The following is a 17,877-nucleotide window of genomic DNA, read 5'->3' as shown; positions in this document are numbered from 1 at the left end:
TTAGATTACCGTTACTTTCCCGTAGAAACGCTGCGTTACTAAAACCGTGATTTTTGCGAGAATGTCTCACGACAGTGATGTAAGCGAGTGCGTCGTTAGTGACAACAGCTGTGTGCAGATCAACAATGGATCATATATCGATTGTGGGAGAGAGTATGAGCGTGCAGCGTTTAAAGCGTGGAAGTATTGACCTTACTTTGAGTTTGATTCCATAAAAAGTGACAAAAACATTAGTGTCCATTGTGCGTGGGAAGAAAACTTCTTTTTACAGCGAAAAAAACCCCTAAACTTCCAAGCAAGCACCGAGTGCGCAATGCCGTAATGGGAAACTCACAGAGAAACTCGCGGATTCTTCAACTGACCGTGGCACACCTGCACCAGGGTAAACCTCCGCCTACCGCAGTTCTGCTTTACAGGTGAAAATAGAGCAACAGGACCGCTGAGTCTTTGACTTTATTTATTTTCTGCTGTGTTTTACTTGCATCTATTTGAAAGAGTGAGTGTAAACACAAAAAATATTTTATTTTATGTGCTGGAATGTGCAGAAAATAGGTTTAAATGTTAAACTAATTTATTCAAGTCAGAGAATGTTGCATATAATTAAAATTTTGCTTGATGCATAAAGTTAAAAGATTAAAACTGATAAAACAAGTTTTTATCAAAAGGTACCTCTCCATTTGATTACATTTTGTATGATGGATTATGTAGAAAAAGTAGAATTGGGCTGAAAGATCTATGCTTTATCACCTCTTCAGGTTGTAAATCGTGTTTTTAAAAAGTAACTAAGTAATTAATTACTTTTGAAAATAAGTAATCAGTAAAGTAACAGGATTACTTTTTTGGGGAAGTAATCAGTAATTAGTTACTGATTACTTTTTTCAAGTAACTTGACCAACACTGCTTAAGACCGCCACGACTTGCATGAATGAGAACCTACATAGACCAACGTACCATTGAAATCAGCGACTGTGCAGTCCTTGATTGACACTTAAACCCCCACGGATCGCCATTTGGCATTTTCTACCTTTAAAACCCGGAGAGCAGCCAAATGGCTTTTAGCTAGGCTTTAGCTTCAGCCAAGTGGAAGCTAAATTGGCTAGTCATTCATATGTATATTGGGTCGTTATCTGGGAATTCTGGAGGGAGGGGAGTGGGGGTGTGTGATTGAGGGCGTGGGGGAGCTGCTAAAAGCTGTGCACTTCCTTTTGTGTTTCATCTTGATGCATTCTCAATCATCCAGGGAAATAAATCTCCAAAAGTCACCAACTTGGAGTGTTTCAGTTTGCCATCTTAGGGAGAAATCAACACACATGGGTGTATGTCCTTTGTTGCTCAGATTTATTGATAAAAACAGTACAAAAAACCAACCATTTGTACACATATTTACAAATAATAATAAAAAGTGAGTGAGTACAAACAATTCAACATTTTCAGCAATCACTCACAATCCTGGCACTGCCATGGTATCTGTAGTCTGCATTTACCACATGTGTATCTTTTGCAGTGAACACATCGCACAGTGGCATGATTGTTCTTGCAGTTGTGTTTGACTTGACACGTGGCTCTTTTTCCAGGGCTAGGTGTGGAGGGTTGTGTCCGAAGCAACTGTTCTTTTCTTGCCTTCTTCGCAGCTACATGAGAGCGAGCCAACTCTGTTGCAAGCGCCACCAGGAAGTCCACCCGTCTTTCCTTCGTCCCGGTGCATGCTTGATACAGCACATGTGCATTCAGTGCTGCCATGTCAATCATGTTATAAAACACGGCGACTGGCCAGCGCCGTGTTCCTTTGCGGACAGTGTACTCCCGAACCATCTGGTCCATCACATCCACGCCACACTTTGTTTTGTTGTAAAGGGAGACAGTGTTTGGCTTCCTTTTGGTGGTGTTATGACAATAGAAGCGTACGCTGCAAATGGAGAGCCAACGGCTAAGGCCAGGAGAAGTATCTCGAGTCGCCTTCAGAGCTTCCTGTGTTTCATCACTCTTGACATGCTTCGTAGCATTCAAGAATGGACTATTCAACATGCACAGCAAACGGAGCATGTTCATTGGTTCATGGACCTCCCTGAACTAATGGCATTTATTGCAATTGTGATCTTGCGGGGGGTTTACAGGGTTCCATCTGTAAATGACTGCTGGTCAGCAAACCTGGGAAACCCACAGATAATTGGAACTATGGCACGAAACCGCTTCCAAGACATCATGCAACACCTACGCTTTGATGACAAGTCCACCCGCTGTGATCGAGCAAAGACTGACAAGTTTGCTGCAATTTCCAGTGTGTGGGGATCATTTGTCACCAACTGCATCACGTGCTACAACCCTGGTCTACATATCACCGTTGATGAACAGCTTTTCCCATCAAAGACTCGGTGCTGTTTCCTGCAGTATATTGCAAGTAAACCTGACAAGTTTGGGATCAAGTTTTGGGTGGCTTGCGACCTAAAATCCAAGTACATTTGCAATGTCTTCCCATATCTTGGCAAGGACCCCAATCGTCCCACTGGGGAGAGACTTTCTGAAAATGTAGTAATGAGGCTGATGGAACCATTCCTAGACAAGGGCAGAAATGTTACCACGGACAATTTTTTCACATCGCTTTCACTTGCACAAAAACTTCTTAGACGGAAAACCACCATCCTCGGCACAGTCAGCAGGATTCGCAGGGAAATTCCTCAATCCACTAGACAGACAGATCGCAATGTATTCACCACTCAGGTATGTTACAGGTCTTTTGTGGTTCTATGTTTATGTGTTTCATTGTGTGTAAAAGGGCTATGGAAATAACAATTTATCTTATTTCTTAGGTGTTTTCAACCTCTGCTGCCACGCTGACGGCGTATGCGGCCAAACGGAAGAAGACAGTCTATATTCTTAGCAGCATGCACAGCGTGGTTCAGACTGATAACACCACCAAAAGGAAGCCAAACACTGTCTCCCTTTACAACAAAACAAAGTGTGGCGTGGATGTGATGGACCAGATGGTTCGGGAGTACACTGTCCGCAAAGGAACACGGCGCTGGCCAGTCGCCGTGTTTTATAACATGATTGACATGGCAGCACTGAATGCACATGTGCTGTATCAAGCATGCACCGGGACGAAGGAAAGACGGGTGGACTTCCTGGTGGCGCTTGCAACAGAGTTGGCTCGCTCTCATGTAGCTGCGAAGAAGGCAAGAAAAGAACAGTTGCTTCGGACACAACCCTCCACACCTAGCCCTGGAAAAAGAGCCACGTGTCAGGTCAAACACAACTGCAAGAACAATCATGCCACTGTGCGATGTGTTCACTGCAAAAGATACACATGTGGTAAATGCAGACTACAGATACCATGGCAGTGCCAGGATTGTGAGTGATTGCTGAAAATGTTGAATTGTTTGTACTCACTCACTTTTTATTATTATTTGTAAATATGTGTACAAATGGTTGGTTTTTTCTACTGTTTTTATCAATAAATCTGAGCAACAAAGGACATACACCCATGTGTGTTGATTTCTCCCTAAGATGGCAAACTGAAACACTCCAAGTTGGTGACTTTTGGAGATTTATTTCCCTGGATGATTGAGAATGCATCAAGATGAAACACAAAAGGAAGTGCACAGCTTTTAGCAGCTCCCCCACGCCCTCAATCACACACCCCCACTCCCCTCCCTCCAGAATTCCCAGATAACGACCCAATATACATATGAATGACTAGCCAATTTAGCTTCCACTTGGCTGAAGCTAAAGCTTAGCTAAAAGCCATTTGGCTGCTCTCCGGGTTTTATAGGTAGAAAGGTAGAAGCCTGGGGATGCTAGTGTTGAAACATACACACTGAAATAGGAGAATTTGGTGCCCTCCAGTGGTCACTGTAAGGAACTGTAGAATAAGATAGAATAATCCTTTAATTGAAATTTGGTTGTAACAGCAGCCAGAAAAACACACATACAAACAAACAGTACACAGAACAGAAACATACACTTTTTTTAACATCACACTAGGATCTACATCTGGACATACTGGAATCCACATCATAGAGTCAAGTTTGTCCAGCACAATAAAAACAAAAAGCAGCAATTGATTTTCTGCAGTTATGTTCTGAACTATGTGAATAGATTGAGACAGGATTTGCACTTTAGCCTATAACCAAAAACTACGTAGCAAACACTTTTGTTTACTGAAGACAGACATTGTTTTTTAAAGGCAGTTTTTGTCTATGTGAGGCACAAAGTTTTCTGCCGATGTAAATCAATAAATTCCACTCTGTGTTTCATGGGAGGGTTTCCGGTTAAGTCCATGAGTTTTGAACTTGTAATTTTGCCTCAGTACACAACATAAGCGGGTGTTAAATCAAACAACCAATGTGATTGATGTACAGATTTTTAGAAGTTGGAGACATTTTTAATTGGCCACACTAACATAATTTTAGATATAAGAATTGTTTTTAATACTTGGATGAAAATCTTTGGCAGTCAGTGACTACCTAAAGTCTTAAACCCATGTAGATAAACGCTGTGTTTTCTCCTTTGAGAGGCTCTGCCAGGCCTTTACTGCAGCCACCTTTAGTTGTGCTTGTTTATGGGTCTTTTTGTATTCAGTTTTCCATCTATTAACCAAAAATCAAGCTCTGTTGGGACTGACTGACTGAGCTACTAAAAAGTATTCCATTTCTTCACCTTGAGAAACTCTTGGGCTGCATTTGCATTTCACTTTGGGTCACTATCCATTTGCTTCATGAAACACTGATCAGTTTTAAGCATTTGGCCAAATCTGGATAAAGAGTATAGGTGTGTAGACTTCAGGATTCATCCTGTGCCATTTATTAGCGATAACATCATTAGTGAAGTGGTTCTATTGGCAGCCATATATAACGTTGCCAGCATACATACATACATCGCCTCTGTCAGTGCGCCCCAGGGCAGCTGTGGCTACAATGTAGCTTGCCATCGCCAGTGTGTGAATGTGTGTGTGAATGGGTGAATGACTGAATGTAGTGTGAAGCGCTTTGGGGTCCTTAGGGACTAGAAAAGCGCTATACAAATGCAGGCCATTTACCATTTACATTGCCTCAAGTTGAATGATAATGGCGTATGCCTTGGATCATCAGCTGTTTCTCTCCCTCTTCATATTTTTCTCTTTCCATTGTAATACAAATTCTTATTGTTTTCTTATTGTCCAAAGATTTTTTTTCCCAGAACTCTACAAAGTCTTTTAGATGCTTTCCGGAAAAGTCAAATTTGGTCCTCTTGCCTGTGGAAATAATTCTGTCACAATGCACTTTAGTGTCCTCCTGTGGTCTCTCTGGTCTGTTTGTGTATCTGACCCAGGCAGTGCATTCACCTCTCTGATAGCTTTTTTTTCTCCAGCCTAATTGCACTGATTTCTCTTTGGGCATCATTTTTAAAATTACAATGAAAATGATAAAATAAAAATTCAACACTGTGACTCAACTGAAAACATTATGTCTCTTTCATTTGTCATGAAGGTCAGGAAACTGCTTGTAGGTCAATTGTCCAATTAAGTCTGACCCCCCATCCAGGAATAATATTTTAATTTACTAGTGTCCATGCTGGGCAGCATGGACAATAATGACTACTGGTTCATTGCCCTAACATTTCACCAAAACCAACATACAGTGGATTTTGATCTGGAATTTTACAGCTAAAACAAGTTAAAGATAAAAAGTGTTACCGGAACATGAATTAATTTTGTTCCATTCATCTGTTGTTTAGAAGTTTTAGCAGAAACAATGTCAGTTAGACAGGGTCTGGAAATTTCAGCAAAGGAAATGATCTGCCGGCTCCAAACAGGCATGTTGACTGGAAAGGTTAATGCAAGATAATGAGAAAACCTCAAGTGGAACATTTAAGAAATTATATTACACTCACCTTAGTTTCCCCCTGAGGGTGTTATCATGTACCATCTCATTTCAATCATGTTCTTTTTAATGGCCTAGAATTGATCCAGTGGTTCAGTGATTGTACCATACATTTGGGCGATGACAGTACACAATGGTGTTAATTTTCATGCCCCTGAGCTCAAAAAGCGAGGAAGAGATTTCTGTAAAATGCCAATATGTTTTCTTGTCAAAGGCTCTCTGTGTAATAGCTCAGTGGCTGTATTGACCCGCATAAAAGACAGAAAAAGGGAGAGAAAAAAAGACTTTAACAACACAAATTCTAAAACATTCACTGTGGAAGGATTGATTTGTCACTTGCTTGGATGATTTATGAATGTTCTTCCTCCTTTTGACAACACTAACCTCAAAAGGGAAGATTTTTACTTGCTAGTCACAGTCACAGGGCAACAAGGCAATGCAATACCATCGACTCTTTTACTGATGCATGACAGTGTGATTCATGATTGCGGTTGAGCATCCAGCTCTCACGGGGACCCATAAAATAGATAACATTTTAAATTCCGTCGTCTTTTCAAAGGAAAAAAAAAAAAAAAAACTTCCACTATGGAAGCTGCCGCACTGATGCTCTTTTCATTTTCACCATCACAAAACACCAGGGTAACAAAACAATTCCACACAGCAGTAAACACGAGCAGTTTATGTATCAGTGCCACCTTTATTCTCTGAGCTACTGACCTTCTTCTAGCTGTAAATATCAGCTGCTTTTAAGCCATCAGTCGTGTCGCATGCTAGTTGTTGTGCTGACTGCCCACGAGCTTGTGAGACAGAGCATTTGTCCTGAAAGCACAGGGTAAGTTCATCTTAATAAGTCAGGCTGAAGGCGTTTTGAACCTCGCAAAGACAAGATCTAGGTTGTTTTTTTTTGTACCACAAACAGTGGCATCAATACGGCACTATTGATGCTTCTATTTTACAGCACAACAGCATCCCAGTGTTTTGAATATAATCAGGATTATCTGTTGTTTATTAATATTATTTATTATTATTTATTAATATGCTGTTTTTCTGTGTTACATTCTGACTAGTGACGATTGTGAAATTTCTCATCTTAAATGTGTGTGAAGTCACATTTCCTGTCTTTAAAACTATATTATATTGTTGTAGCAGTAATACAATCTAAAAAAGTTATTTGCTGTAAAGGATGTAAATTTAAAAAAAAAAAATCCAAAATAAAACAAGAAAACCAGGTTAAACTATGTGAAATTTTATATTTATCTTCATTTTTATTTAAAATAATATAGATACGTGTATAATTGTTCATGGAAAGAATATTAAGGCCAATCTTACAGAAAATGTTCATCTTATAAATTATTAAAAATCAAACAAAACTACATAAACACACACATGCACGCACACACACAGAAGCAGTGTAGCTTGACTCTTGACTGAAGGAGCAGTGTTTGACCGCAGCAGGAGACAAGAGTGTCACTCTCTCCTTGGAGAGCAGTCAGATAAGATAATGGATCAATATGGCAGACACACCAGTGTCACAGCTTAGCAAGGTCATCGCATCCTTCTGCCATATCACTGAGCTCTAGTAAGTGCCAGGCTCCAATGGTTTTTCTTTGATTGGCACGGCAGGAGGTGGCCAGCTTAATGTTGTGCTTATCTGCTGTTTCCACAAAGGAAGGGCTGACATGTTGGCTTGAGGCGTAAAGGGAAACATCAATATACAATTCAAGGGCTTCTCATCAAATAAAACATTAAAGAAACTGGGAAATTAATACAGACCAAACTGAGCTAAATGCACGATTATCGACTCTCACGCGAGGAGTCCAGACCAGATGCTCCTTTGCTTGGTTTCGGTATTTCAAAGCTGGCTTCAATAAGAACAGCACAGACAGGCAACAGTGTCTCATTTTGGCAAATACATATTAAATGTGGAAGAGCAGTGATCTGCTGTTCCACAATCCAGGAGGACTCATTGTTTGGCATTAAATCTTTCGCAACTGCTGGAGGTAATACAATGTATTATTTTGGCCATCTGTGGAGACTCATCTGAAGATAAAGAAGATTAGTTTGTCTCTAAACCATATCAGCCACTCAGGTATATTACTCTATCGCTCCTCTGTGTGCCACAAATGCAGCAGTGCCCAGACACAGTAGCTGTAAACTGTTTCCATTTGCTTTCCCACCTATACTTCGTGTCACCGGTCTAGCTGTAAGAAGTTGTTCCTGAAATGGATAGAAGCTGGTAGCTGTGGGATACCACATGAGCAGATGCTGTGAGGGTGTTGCACACTTTCTGAAAAGCCAGAAAACCTGCACCTTTTATTTCAGTTGGCAGAGTGTTTAAAAGGAGTGGTGTTTTGTTAACATCTGAAGCGTCTTTCAACTGTATGGAATGTAACTGTAAGTGAAATATTGATCTTCAGAATTCTAAGCATTTGTGTTGTCACCGTTTAATCATTAGCAACCATCTTCCTGAGTTTTCTGCCATTTTTTTCTTCGCCCACCCACACACATATTGTTTTTGTTCAAATATCAGTCTGATTTAAAGTTCTGCCTTCTGGGATGCGTCTGTTTTTCATTTTTATCCAAGACACACACACACACACACACACACATACACACACACACACACACACACACACACACACACACACACACACACACACACACACACACACACACACACACACACAGATATTATTCCATAAACACTAAAAAACATACACACAAAGTTCTAAAATCTTTATTTTCCAAAATCCACCCCTTTCTCTCTAATGTACAGCACTGTAAGATTTTTTTATTTTGTTTTTTGTCAATCCATCCATTTGTACAGTGTTTCCTGCTCTCTAGAGCTTTGGAGGGATACCCTGAATGGATGGTCATGTTAGCAGTTGCTCAACCTGTCACCCCTGAGAAGGCCTGGCTAATGTGACATTAGGATCTGAAAAGGCCTTAAAATTACATTATTAATTAAGTCATTGTCAACAAGGAGAAAAAAAACACACTGAAAAAATTTGTTTAAATATTCTCTTGTACTTTAAAAAAAAAAATTTCGGCAAAAACCATGTAAACAAAAAACAAAATATAAAGCAAAGCATTTGTTCTTTCCCTGTATGAGCCTACGGTAACATAATCTACTCTCTTATATGATAGCAATTCTTTATGATACAGATAACGATAGCAACTCTGGTAAAATCTCTATAGTTACTCTAGGATTTCTACATATAATTTGCCTTCTCTAGATTCTTTATATTAAGAAAATGTTTCACTTCTTTAGGTCAGAGTTCCCACTGAGCGAGAGAAACAAACAAACATACAGTGAAGATTAAAGGCTGGCTGGTTCACTGAGTAGTGCGACTGGGGAGAATCATATTAGTATGGCGAGGGAGACCCGGTGGCTTTGCCTGTCCAAAAAAAAGGCTTGGGGGATCCTTCAACACAAACGTACATTGGATCACAAGCTCTAGTAGTACATGGCAGTTATAGGGTTTTCACGACAGATGGCACTGCTGTGTCACACACAACTACACGTGTAGCACAATGGGAAATGCATAGGATTTGCTCCATTACTGTAATTTAAGAGAACATGATTTGGTATGAGCACCGAGGGAAGGATGACTTGTGTGTGCGCTCCGAGTCCTCGTGAGATCTTGTCAAGAGTCCATTTTGGCGTAAGGAAGGGTGAATGTCAACAGATATTCAGGGTGGGAGGGGGAGACGGCACACTAGCATAAACAGCAATATGACATTTGATGTTGCACTTGTGACACTTATCCAAAACACTTCACTATGACGGCAATGTTTTGCTCAGTGGAAGTCATACAAAGGGTCTTCTGCTCCACTAAAGAGTGAAACAGCAATGTCATATGGCGCTGAAGCACCCTCTCTGCAGCGCAAGAGCAGCTATAAATGGAACGGCTCAGCCCACAGTCACAACATGTGGAGACTGACCATGAGCATCAAGCATCAAGGGCAGCACCGGGACAACCCAATATTTCAAATGACTCTTCGCTGACATATCAGAGTTGGCCCTTGGCTGTGTTGGAATACATAATACATCATTACAGGTGTTTACAGTAGAGAATAGATAAAGCCATTGATACACTGGAAACACATCATAAACATAAACATATTGAATGTATTGCTTTAAATGTGAGACTTATCATAGTCCTTAATAAACCATAATGTGATCGCTCTCACCTGATTGTTTTTTTTCCCCAAAAAAATTATCACTAAAATTGACATGGGATCATAGAACATACACAAAAAAAGCTTAATATAAACACAATTTCCATTGCTTTTTAGGTAAATTAGTTTTAAGGTGCTTTTAATGTGGTTGCCATGGCACTGTGCTTTGTTCCCGCCCACGTGTGTGTGCAGACACTGCAAGAAGATGTCAATCAAATACTGGTTGAGCAGCCTCCCCACCTACTGTCATCCAAACTTTTTATCAAGCTCTGAAATCCCATCAAGTCTTCAAGTTATCCATTGTGTTTTCATTATGTGTGCGATGTTGTGCTTGTGACCGGGGGAGGGAGGAGGGGGAGGGGGGTTGCTTTCCCTGCTGCTCATCATCTCATGCTGAGATAACGCCAGAGAAAATCAAGGGCAACAGCGAGGTGACGAAAGCGGGGTGGAGGAAAAGAAGAACAGCAGTCATGAGGGGAAAGAAACTATGGCGTTTTGCAATATAAGACATCCATAGCAGCAGAAATGTTGTCATGCCGCCAGCTTGGCAAGAACATAATGTACAAGTTGCATTGCGTGAATGATGCACTGGGGCAAAAATCATTCTGAAGACAGATTTGCAAATTGAAAGAAAGTCAAGTTGACAGGTTGACCTTTTCTGGACTGTAATGACTGCTTAATCCTGGGGATACGGGAACGGAAAGAAGTTTGGAGGGCTATGACTGTGGCTGTGACTCAGAAAGAAAAAGAGAGACGTGTTTTATTCGTAAGAGTCAAGGGCTGGGAAAACAGTATTTGGTTGAGGGCTGGAGGTGCAAAATGTTGTTAATGAGGTTTTAACACATGAGTATACTGTATGTAGTTATTGATTCACACTCTATCCACAAATAGCAGTCACTTTTATCCTAAAAGCTCAAAGTTAAGTGGAGGTAATTCTCCAGACAGTTGCTTTAACAATTGCCGTATCCCAACTGCAACGTAACCTCAGCATTTGACCTCAGTTGATCCTTTAAGCGACTTCGCTGAAGACGCTGATCATTGAGAGTGGCACGTGCAACCATCTGGATTGGGATCAGCTGCTTTAATGACCTATGATGACCTTTCATCAAACCTCCAAACCAATACGTTAAAAATCTTTTATAAGAGCATCAAGTAAAGGGACCTTATTTTGTGGCAACCACACTAAACATACATCTAGACTTGTCTATATTTGTTCTCTAATAAATTACACAATAATATTCATAATTCAAACCACGTTGACCCATGAAATGGCTATAAAAGCGGCCTCAGTTCACCAGTCACTGTCTGGAGGCCTGTCCTGCTCCTTGGGTAATTTTAAGAGGAGCAGAAAGAAGGCATGATGGGGGATCTTGGCCTTTTTTAAGAACAGCTCTTAGGCATAATGGCCTTTCGAGAGTTTGAAGTTGTGCACGCTTTCCATTTTAAGTCAGGCAGGCTGCATAGTTTGCGTGTGGCCTTTGTTGTATGGGTCACACTTAAGGAGGGCCTTGGATTTGGTAAAGGGACAGGGGTGGAGCTCAAATGGGAAGTGGGTCAAGTCTTTAGTAGGGGGAGAAAATGATAGGTGTGTGTGTGGCCCGCAGGGGCCCCGGAGCAGGCCTGAACAGTGCAGGGCCCAGGAATGGGGTCTGGATGAAGGTGGTTGTACCCACTGGGTGGCGCAACGCCAGTGGGTTAGTTGCCACTGTGCACAGAGTTGGCGGAGTGAGGGGGCTGGGCAGGAAGCCAGTTGTCAAACTCTTGGTCAGCTGCTTCTGCAAGGCCAGTTTGGTCTGGAGAAAACAGGAAGGGGAATGGCAAGAAGTGAGAGAAGAACACAGTGAGGACAGAACACGTTTACTGGACAAACATGTCTCCCAAAGCCATGGCCCTTTTTCCACACAGAGCTGCAGCAGAGTAGTACATGTTCTTACTAACAGACCTGGATTCCTGATGGCTTGAATCATTAGGCACCTCTAGTTAAAATCATATTTTGTAATAACACTGCAAAAACAGCCAACATTAAAAATGTTTTCAAAGTTTAAGCACTGTTCATGTTATTAAGCTAAAAATTAATAGACTGTGCAATCTGCATGTGCAGCGGTGCAGTAACCTTTATACGTCATTACTTAGTAACAACCTTTGGCACTTATCATAACTTCCTCGGTCCTTGCAATATGCAACGCATGTTTAGGAACCCACTGATTTTCTATGATATTCAAGTCAGGGAATGGTAATTCCCATTTCAGAAGCTTTAAGTTGAATTTCTTTAGGTAGTCACAGTAGATTTTGAAGTACATTTTGGATTATTGTCCTAATGAAAAGGCCAGCGTCTTTCAGTTTTGCTCTCTTGGCAGACTGTATTAGATTTGTAGCCAGAATCTTCTGACATTTTATGGAATATTTTCTTCTGTTTATCCATGGCTTGTGCCACTGGCTGTCACAAAACCTCAAAGCAGAATATTTCCATCCTTGTTCTTAAGCCTTGGCATTGCTTTTAGTATTTCATCAAATGCTGCTCCTTTATTTACCCTTCCAAAGACATCCTTGGGTAATTGCGGCATAAGGGCCCCTCTTTTCCCTTATCTGTCTACAGCACATCCAAAAAACAACCTCTGGCTTATCCAGATGTTGCTTTTCATACTTTAAATAATGAACTTTGTGATATGGGTGTAGGTGAGGTTTTGTTTTTTTGACTCCTATATGTAGGTCCTTTTATTCATGACTGCTGCACACTGCAGTGTGCACTGCCATTTATGTGTCAGCTAAATCTTCCTGCAGCTCCTTTACAGCCATTTGCAGGGTTTTGCTATGCCTAAGATTTATCTGAATGTTTTCTTCTTCCCGTCAGATCCAAAGTTCTCCTCAACTGTCATTTTTAAAATTTACATTTCAGACAAGAAAACTTGCAAGCTGGAAGTGCTCTGACATCGCTTTACAGTCCCTGTATTTGCTTCATTTTAACTTCACTTTTTTTTTTTTTTTTTTTTTTTTACTTCATAGCAGTCCCCAGGTTGTGAATTTTGATGAATCACAGAGTTTATTAAAGTCTGAAAGGACATTTTTGACCTGCTTCAGAGTCAGTTGAAGTTCAGAGACATCTGCACAAGTATGTTCAAAATAAAATAATAATAACAGTGCGTTAACGATTGAAAAATGCTCATTTTTAATGTGTTTTTGCAGAGGGGGTTTTTTGTTGTTGCTTTTTTACTTATTTTCATTTTGAAAATCAACAAAATATTAAATTATTCAGAGGTGCCTAACTTCCATAGATCTGTACACAACAGCTGAAATCTAGGACCACAGCATGGATGCACTTCAGCCTTTTTCATCAGGACAAGGGTTAAGCTGGAGGCTGTAACGCTAAAGCTCTCCAATATTAAAGGGATAGTTCTGATTTATTTTTTTTCTTAATCAATGGTCAATTGCTTTAATCACTGGCCATGATATAGCTTGAATGAGAAATCATTTACACATTTAAATACAAAAAAATAGTTTAAAACAATTTTTAAAGAAGTAAGAATGTAATATTTAGAAAATGCAAATAAAACTGATCATAAATAAATTTAGAAATTTACACAAGATGTTGCATAAATTGTAGGCAATTAAAAAAGAAAAACCTGAAACAGTCTCAAGATAAGAAACATTTAAGTCTCTGTCATGATACCAACTTTAATCACTTTCATTTCAGAACATGCTTCATCCATCATTTTGGTATGATGGCTACAATTACTGCAATATTAATGAGTCTTGGCGATAAGGAACGCTGTAATCGATGAAATGAAATAACCAAAAAGCATACGTTGCCATAGTGATATTATCCTGTGAATAAGGAGCAATAGCGAAAACACAGGGTTAACTTTGAAGATACCTGGATAAGCCCAATATAGCTATATAGCACTGGCCACATGGGGAGCCATATTATTTAGTGGCATCTGCTATATTGGTATCACCATTAGCTAGTTAAAAAAGTAGCACCTCATGTAAACCATGGAAACAAATCTAAAAAAAAAAAAAAAAAATCAGAACAATCCCTTTAATGCAAACATGACTTCTTTGTGAGATCTGCTAAGTCCCCTGCCCATGGCCAGGCCTAAAGTTCAGCCAGCTGCAAGTCTCGCCTTCCAATCCAACCCCAGTCTCAGGCTCTCCTGCCACTGACCTGCGAGGAGAGGGAGGTGAGGTTGTACTGGCTGAATGCTTTCTTCATGGCAGACACAGCCACGCCTGCATAGCCACTCCATCTCACGTTCTGTAGGATGGAGGAGGGGGATGAGGAGAAGGAGAGATGGGGAGGTGTATACATGACAGGAGCAGAGAAATGATTAATCTGGAGTGCTGATTCAGGCTGCTGTTGTCAGAGCTGGTCAGTGGGGACTATTTTAGACCTGTCTCAGGGGTAGGGGACTTACTGAGTACAAAAGTGTGCTTAACCTCTATGACAGTTGCAGGCACACAAGCATGCTGCCTCACCAAAACACTGAAGTCCCTGAGTGAACCCTGTGTAAAGTGATCTGCGTGTTTGCAGTTTTCATTGAATGTTTGTCTGGGCCTGGGTCAAATCAGTTAACTGTTACAGAGAAAAATTAAAACTGTTGTTTAAAAATGCATTAGTTTACAAGCTAGACTGAAATTATTCCAGTTTTGGGAAGAACATCCAAGCATATCTGCTGTAAGAAAAGGCAATTATGCTTTGTTTGTTTTCCTTGAGTGTGTGTATGTGTGCATATTTGCATGACAGTGTTTTGTTTGCCTGTGTCTTTATGCTGAGACTTACCGCTAAGCTGGAGCTTGGCTGGCTCTTGCTGTGGGGGGTAAATTTGGGTTTGGGCGGTTTTCCGGCCAGCCTATCCTTGTGCCTTCTGCTATTCATGTGCTGCTGAGACCAGCGGAAATACCATTAGCAAGCTAACAAGAATCTGTTGTACCACAGTGGAACAACTTCAAGTGTTATCTGCTGAATTAATAATGGATAGGCATTGAGTACGACTGAAGTGAAGAGAAATTACATCACATTACTTTCTACCTCTGCCGCGCTCCTTCTCTGTCTCCAGTAGTTAAAGGGTACGTCCTCATGGGATAGAGGTTTATATAAGACTGGTGAAATGCATTTAAGGCTAAAGCAGTCTGGGTGCTGACACATGACAACATATCCTGCATCTTTTCCACTCCAGCATATACAGTCCCACGACACAGATGTAGCAGTAAATGAACATCAAACGCAGAGAAATTCAATCTCAGCCCGGTTTGATGTTGGTATAACCAGAGCAAATAGAGAAAGCTTTTGCAATAATGAGAGGTAAATAATTGCTCAATGAGGAGTTAGTTAAAGCATCAGATGGTATCTGTGTAAAAATAACAGCTTGAATCTATTCTGCACTTACAACCTCCTTTCAATTGCTTGATTCATGCATCCGTAAATGAAGCAGCTTTGATTTAAGTTTGCAGATTTCCCCCATCAAGGTGACGTTAAAATTGTCTCCCGGATCGAGTAATGTCTTTAAAATCTCATTATTCATATTTATCACTTTAATGCACATCATTTTTTTTAGCTTTTATAACTGTGACATTACAGGGCAATGTGATTTAAGTTCAATATGCAATATTAAACCCTCGGTGTCTGGGGTAATTGTGTGTGCAGACACTTTTGTTTTCTAATTAATTCTGTGGCCACATCATCTGTCTGTGAATGTGAAGTAATTATACAGTATGCAACATTTTATCCGAGTGGCATGATTGGGCTAGAGTGCTTTTCCCTGCAGAGTCAATAGCACTCTTATGTCCTTTTGAACAAAATCCTACCAGGTTAGCAAGATTCTCACTTAGTATGCATTGAGAAACCTGCAGGACTTTCCCAAGCCCATGTTTCCCTCCTCATATTTCATTTTATACCACACAAGAAGGATAAATAAGTCTGAGAGTGTTAGATCTTGAATTTTGTCCCCCTGCCCTCCTACATAACAGCAGAAACCTGTGATGCCCTTTGTGGTGCTCGTGTTAAATACGTTTCTTTTTATTTATGCCAACTCTTATGCGATGTGAACAGTACCTCCTTTACAGGGCAAAAGGTGTAAATGATACATTAGTAATTATTTTACCTGACTCAGTTGGGTCTCAGAATTCACAAAGATCTCACACACTTCACACTGGAAGTTCTTGCTGGGAACTCCAACGCTGCCTTTGCTGCCCAGCCGCTTACTCTTGCAGCCTGCACGAGCTGCCACCACTTTGCCCCTGCGTCGTGGCAGAACACTGTGACCCTCCAGCATCAGTTTGTGCTTTGTACCTAGTATAGACAGCAGAGAGTTGGCAGGTAGGTTGTAGTGTGAGTATATAATTTGGTAACACTGAACCAAATGTTGAAAATGTGAAAAAAGATTTCAGAACATTTCTGTTTTCAAGAAAAAAAGTGCAAGCCTCAAGGTCACACATCACGCTCTTACCGCTGTTATGTGCTTCCAGTTGGGAGATTGAGTTTACTGTGACTTTACAAACAGGACAATGGAGGTGAGCTTTGCTCTTCTTGGGGTCTTTGTCATCATCTGTACCAGGCACCCCATTTGTGCTCGATGTGTCGGCACGAATGCCTGACTCATTGGTTGATCCCACAGCATCTGGGACTTCAGGGGCACTGGTGTCTGAAGCTGTCTCAGAGAGCTGTGAAGAAGGCGAAATCTGAGGGGGGGAAAGAGTGACCAGCTCCATAGAAGAAACCTCAGATACAGGTGTCAGCATAACCGAGCTCTTGGGATTCTCCTCGGGCTTCACCTCCAGGTTGGCTGATTCTAGATCAGACTGAAGACCTGTAAAAACATTAAGAACGGAAAGAGAACAATAGCTGACTATTATTATTTAACAATATTCAACAAATACAGTTTAATCCCTCTGAGCTCAGTGGAGAGATTGTTTTTTGTTCACATTAGCTTGAAGCAATTGGCCAAAAAGAACAAATATCACTGATGGTTCGTCATGAACATGTTGCATCACTAGTTATTATTTTGCTTGACATCACTACTACATAATTCACTGAAATTCATTGACATTGGTAGCCTATTACTGTGTGGACACCCTTTAACAAATAAATAGAAGTTTATTTCAATTTTAATGCCTTGTTTATTTCTTCCTCTATGTCTAAAGTACAGTGTATGTGACATTTAGAGGTCTAATTGGTTAGAACCTACCCATACACTCCTATGAAGCCTAAAAAGTGGAAATTTAATTACTTGTTAAACTTGTAATGAATAGTTGCATTTGCAAAGTATCATTTCCTGGGCTGACTACAAGCTGTTTGATCAGAATTAATATAATCTCTACAGAGCATGATACTGCCTGAAAAACAATCAGACGCGCACAAAACCTAACATACAACGAACAGGAATATACAGTCACCAGATGAAAATCTTCAAAGAAACATTTTTTTCATGATAAAGTGATGAAAGCCAGGTTAATAGAACCTATCATGTGGTAGCCTTGAGGAATTCTCTGATATAGTATCAGCTTTTGTTTTAAATCATGTGGAACAGACTGGATTACACTTGGCTTAGGTGAGTAAATGCCATCAGCCTCCTCCCATTCTTCTTTCTCTCTTTCCCCTTTTTCGTTCTCCCTCTCCATTCAAATATCAAGTGGACCTGGAGTCTTAGTCAAAATAAACAAACCCATCGACTGCTGGCCCCATAAGTAACTGGAGTTCCATTACACGTCTCCCCTTCACCCCATGGCCCTCCCGAGGGAGTCACGCACTTCACCCCAGAGCACTGTGTGCTACGCTCAATGAATATCTCCATTTTCATTTGGAGAGTGTTCATTCTTTCTTTCTCTCTCTCTCTCACACACA

General features: G+C 40.6%; 1 protein-coding gene across 4 annotated transcripts in view; it reads right to left on the bottom strand.

The window, feature by feature from the left end:
- Positions 1–8,579: 8,579 nt before the first annotated feature.
- znf385c (zinc finger protein 385C) overlaps positions 8,580–17,877 on the bottom strand; it is a 155,474-nt gene continuing 146,176 nt past the window's right edge. For 3 of the 4 annotated variants that reach the window (XM_085271811.1, XM_085271810.1, XM_085271814.1), the window contains 5 exons: positions 16,484–16,843; positions 16,139–16,326; positions 14,818–14,916; positions 14,203–14,292; positions 8,580–11,833 (listed from right to left, as the gene is read on the bottom strand). In XM_085271811.1, the coding sequence (XP_085127937.1) occupies positions 11,603–11,833; positions 14,203–14,292; positions 14,818–14,916; positions 16,139–16,326; positions 16,484–16,843 (968 nt within the window). In that variant the 3' untranslated portion in view covers positions 8,580–11,602. The remainder of the gene's footprint in view (positions 11,834–14,202; positions 14,293–14,817; positions 14,917–16,138; positions 16,327–16,483; positions 16,844–17,877) is intronic. The other variant, XM_085271812.1, reaches the window with a different exon arrangement.

This window comes from Mchenga conophoros, linkage group LG4 (assembly GCF_057382185.1).
Source record: "Mchenga conophoros isolate Kocher_MC1m ecotype Shallow Benthic linkage group LG4, M_conophoros_male_GT1.1, whole genome shotgun sequence".
In the NCBI taxonomy this organism is placed as follows: Eukaryota; Metazoa; Chordata; class Actinopteri; order Cichliformes; family Cichlidae; genus Mchenga; species Mchenga conophoros.
Note: the sequence above shows the minus strand (reverse complement) of the source record. Positions and strands in the feature narration are given on the sequence as shown.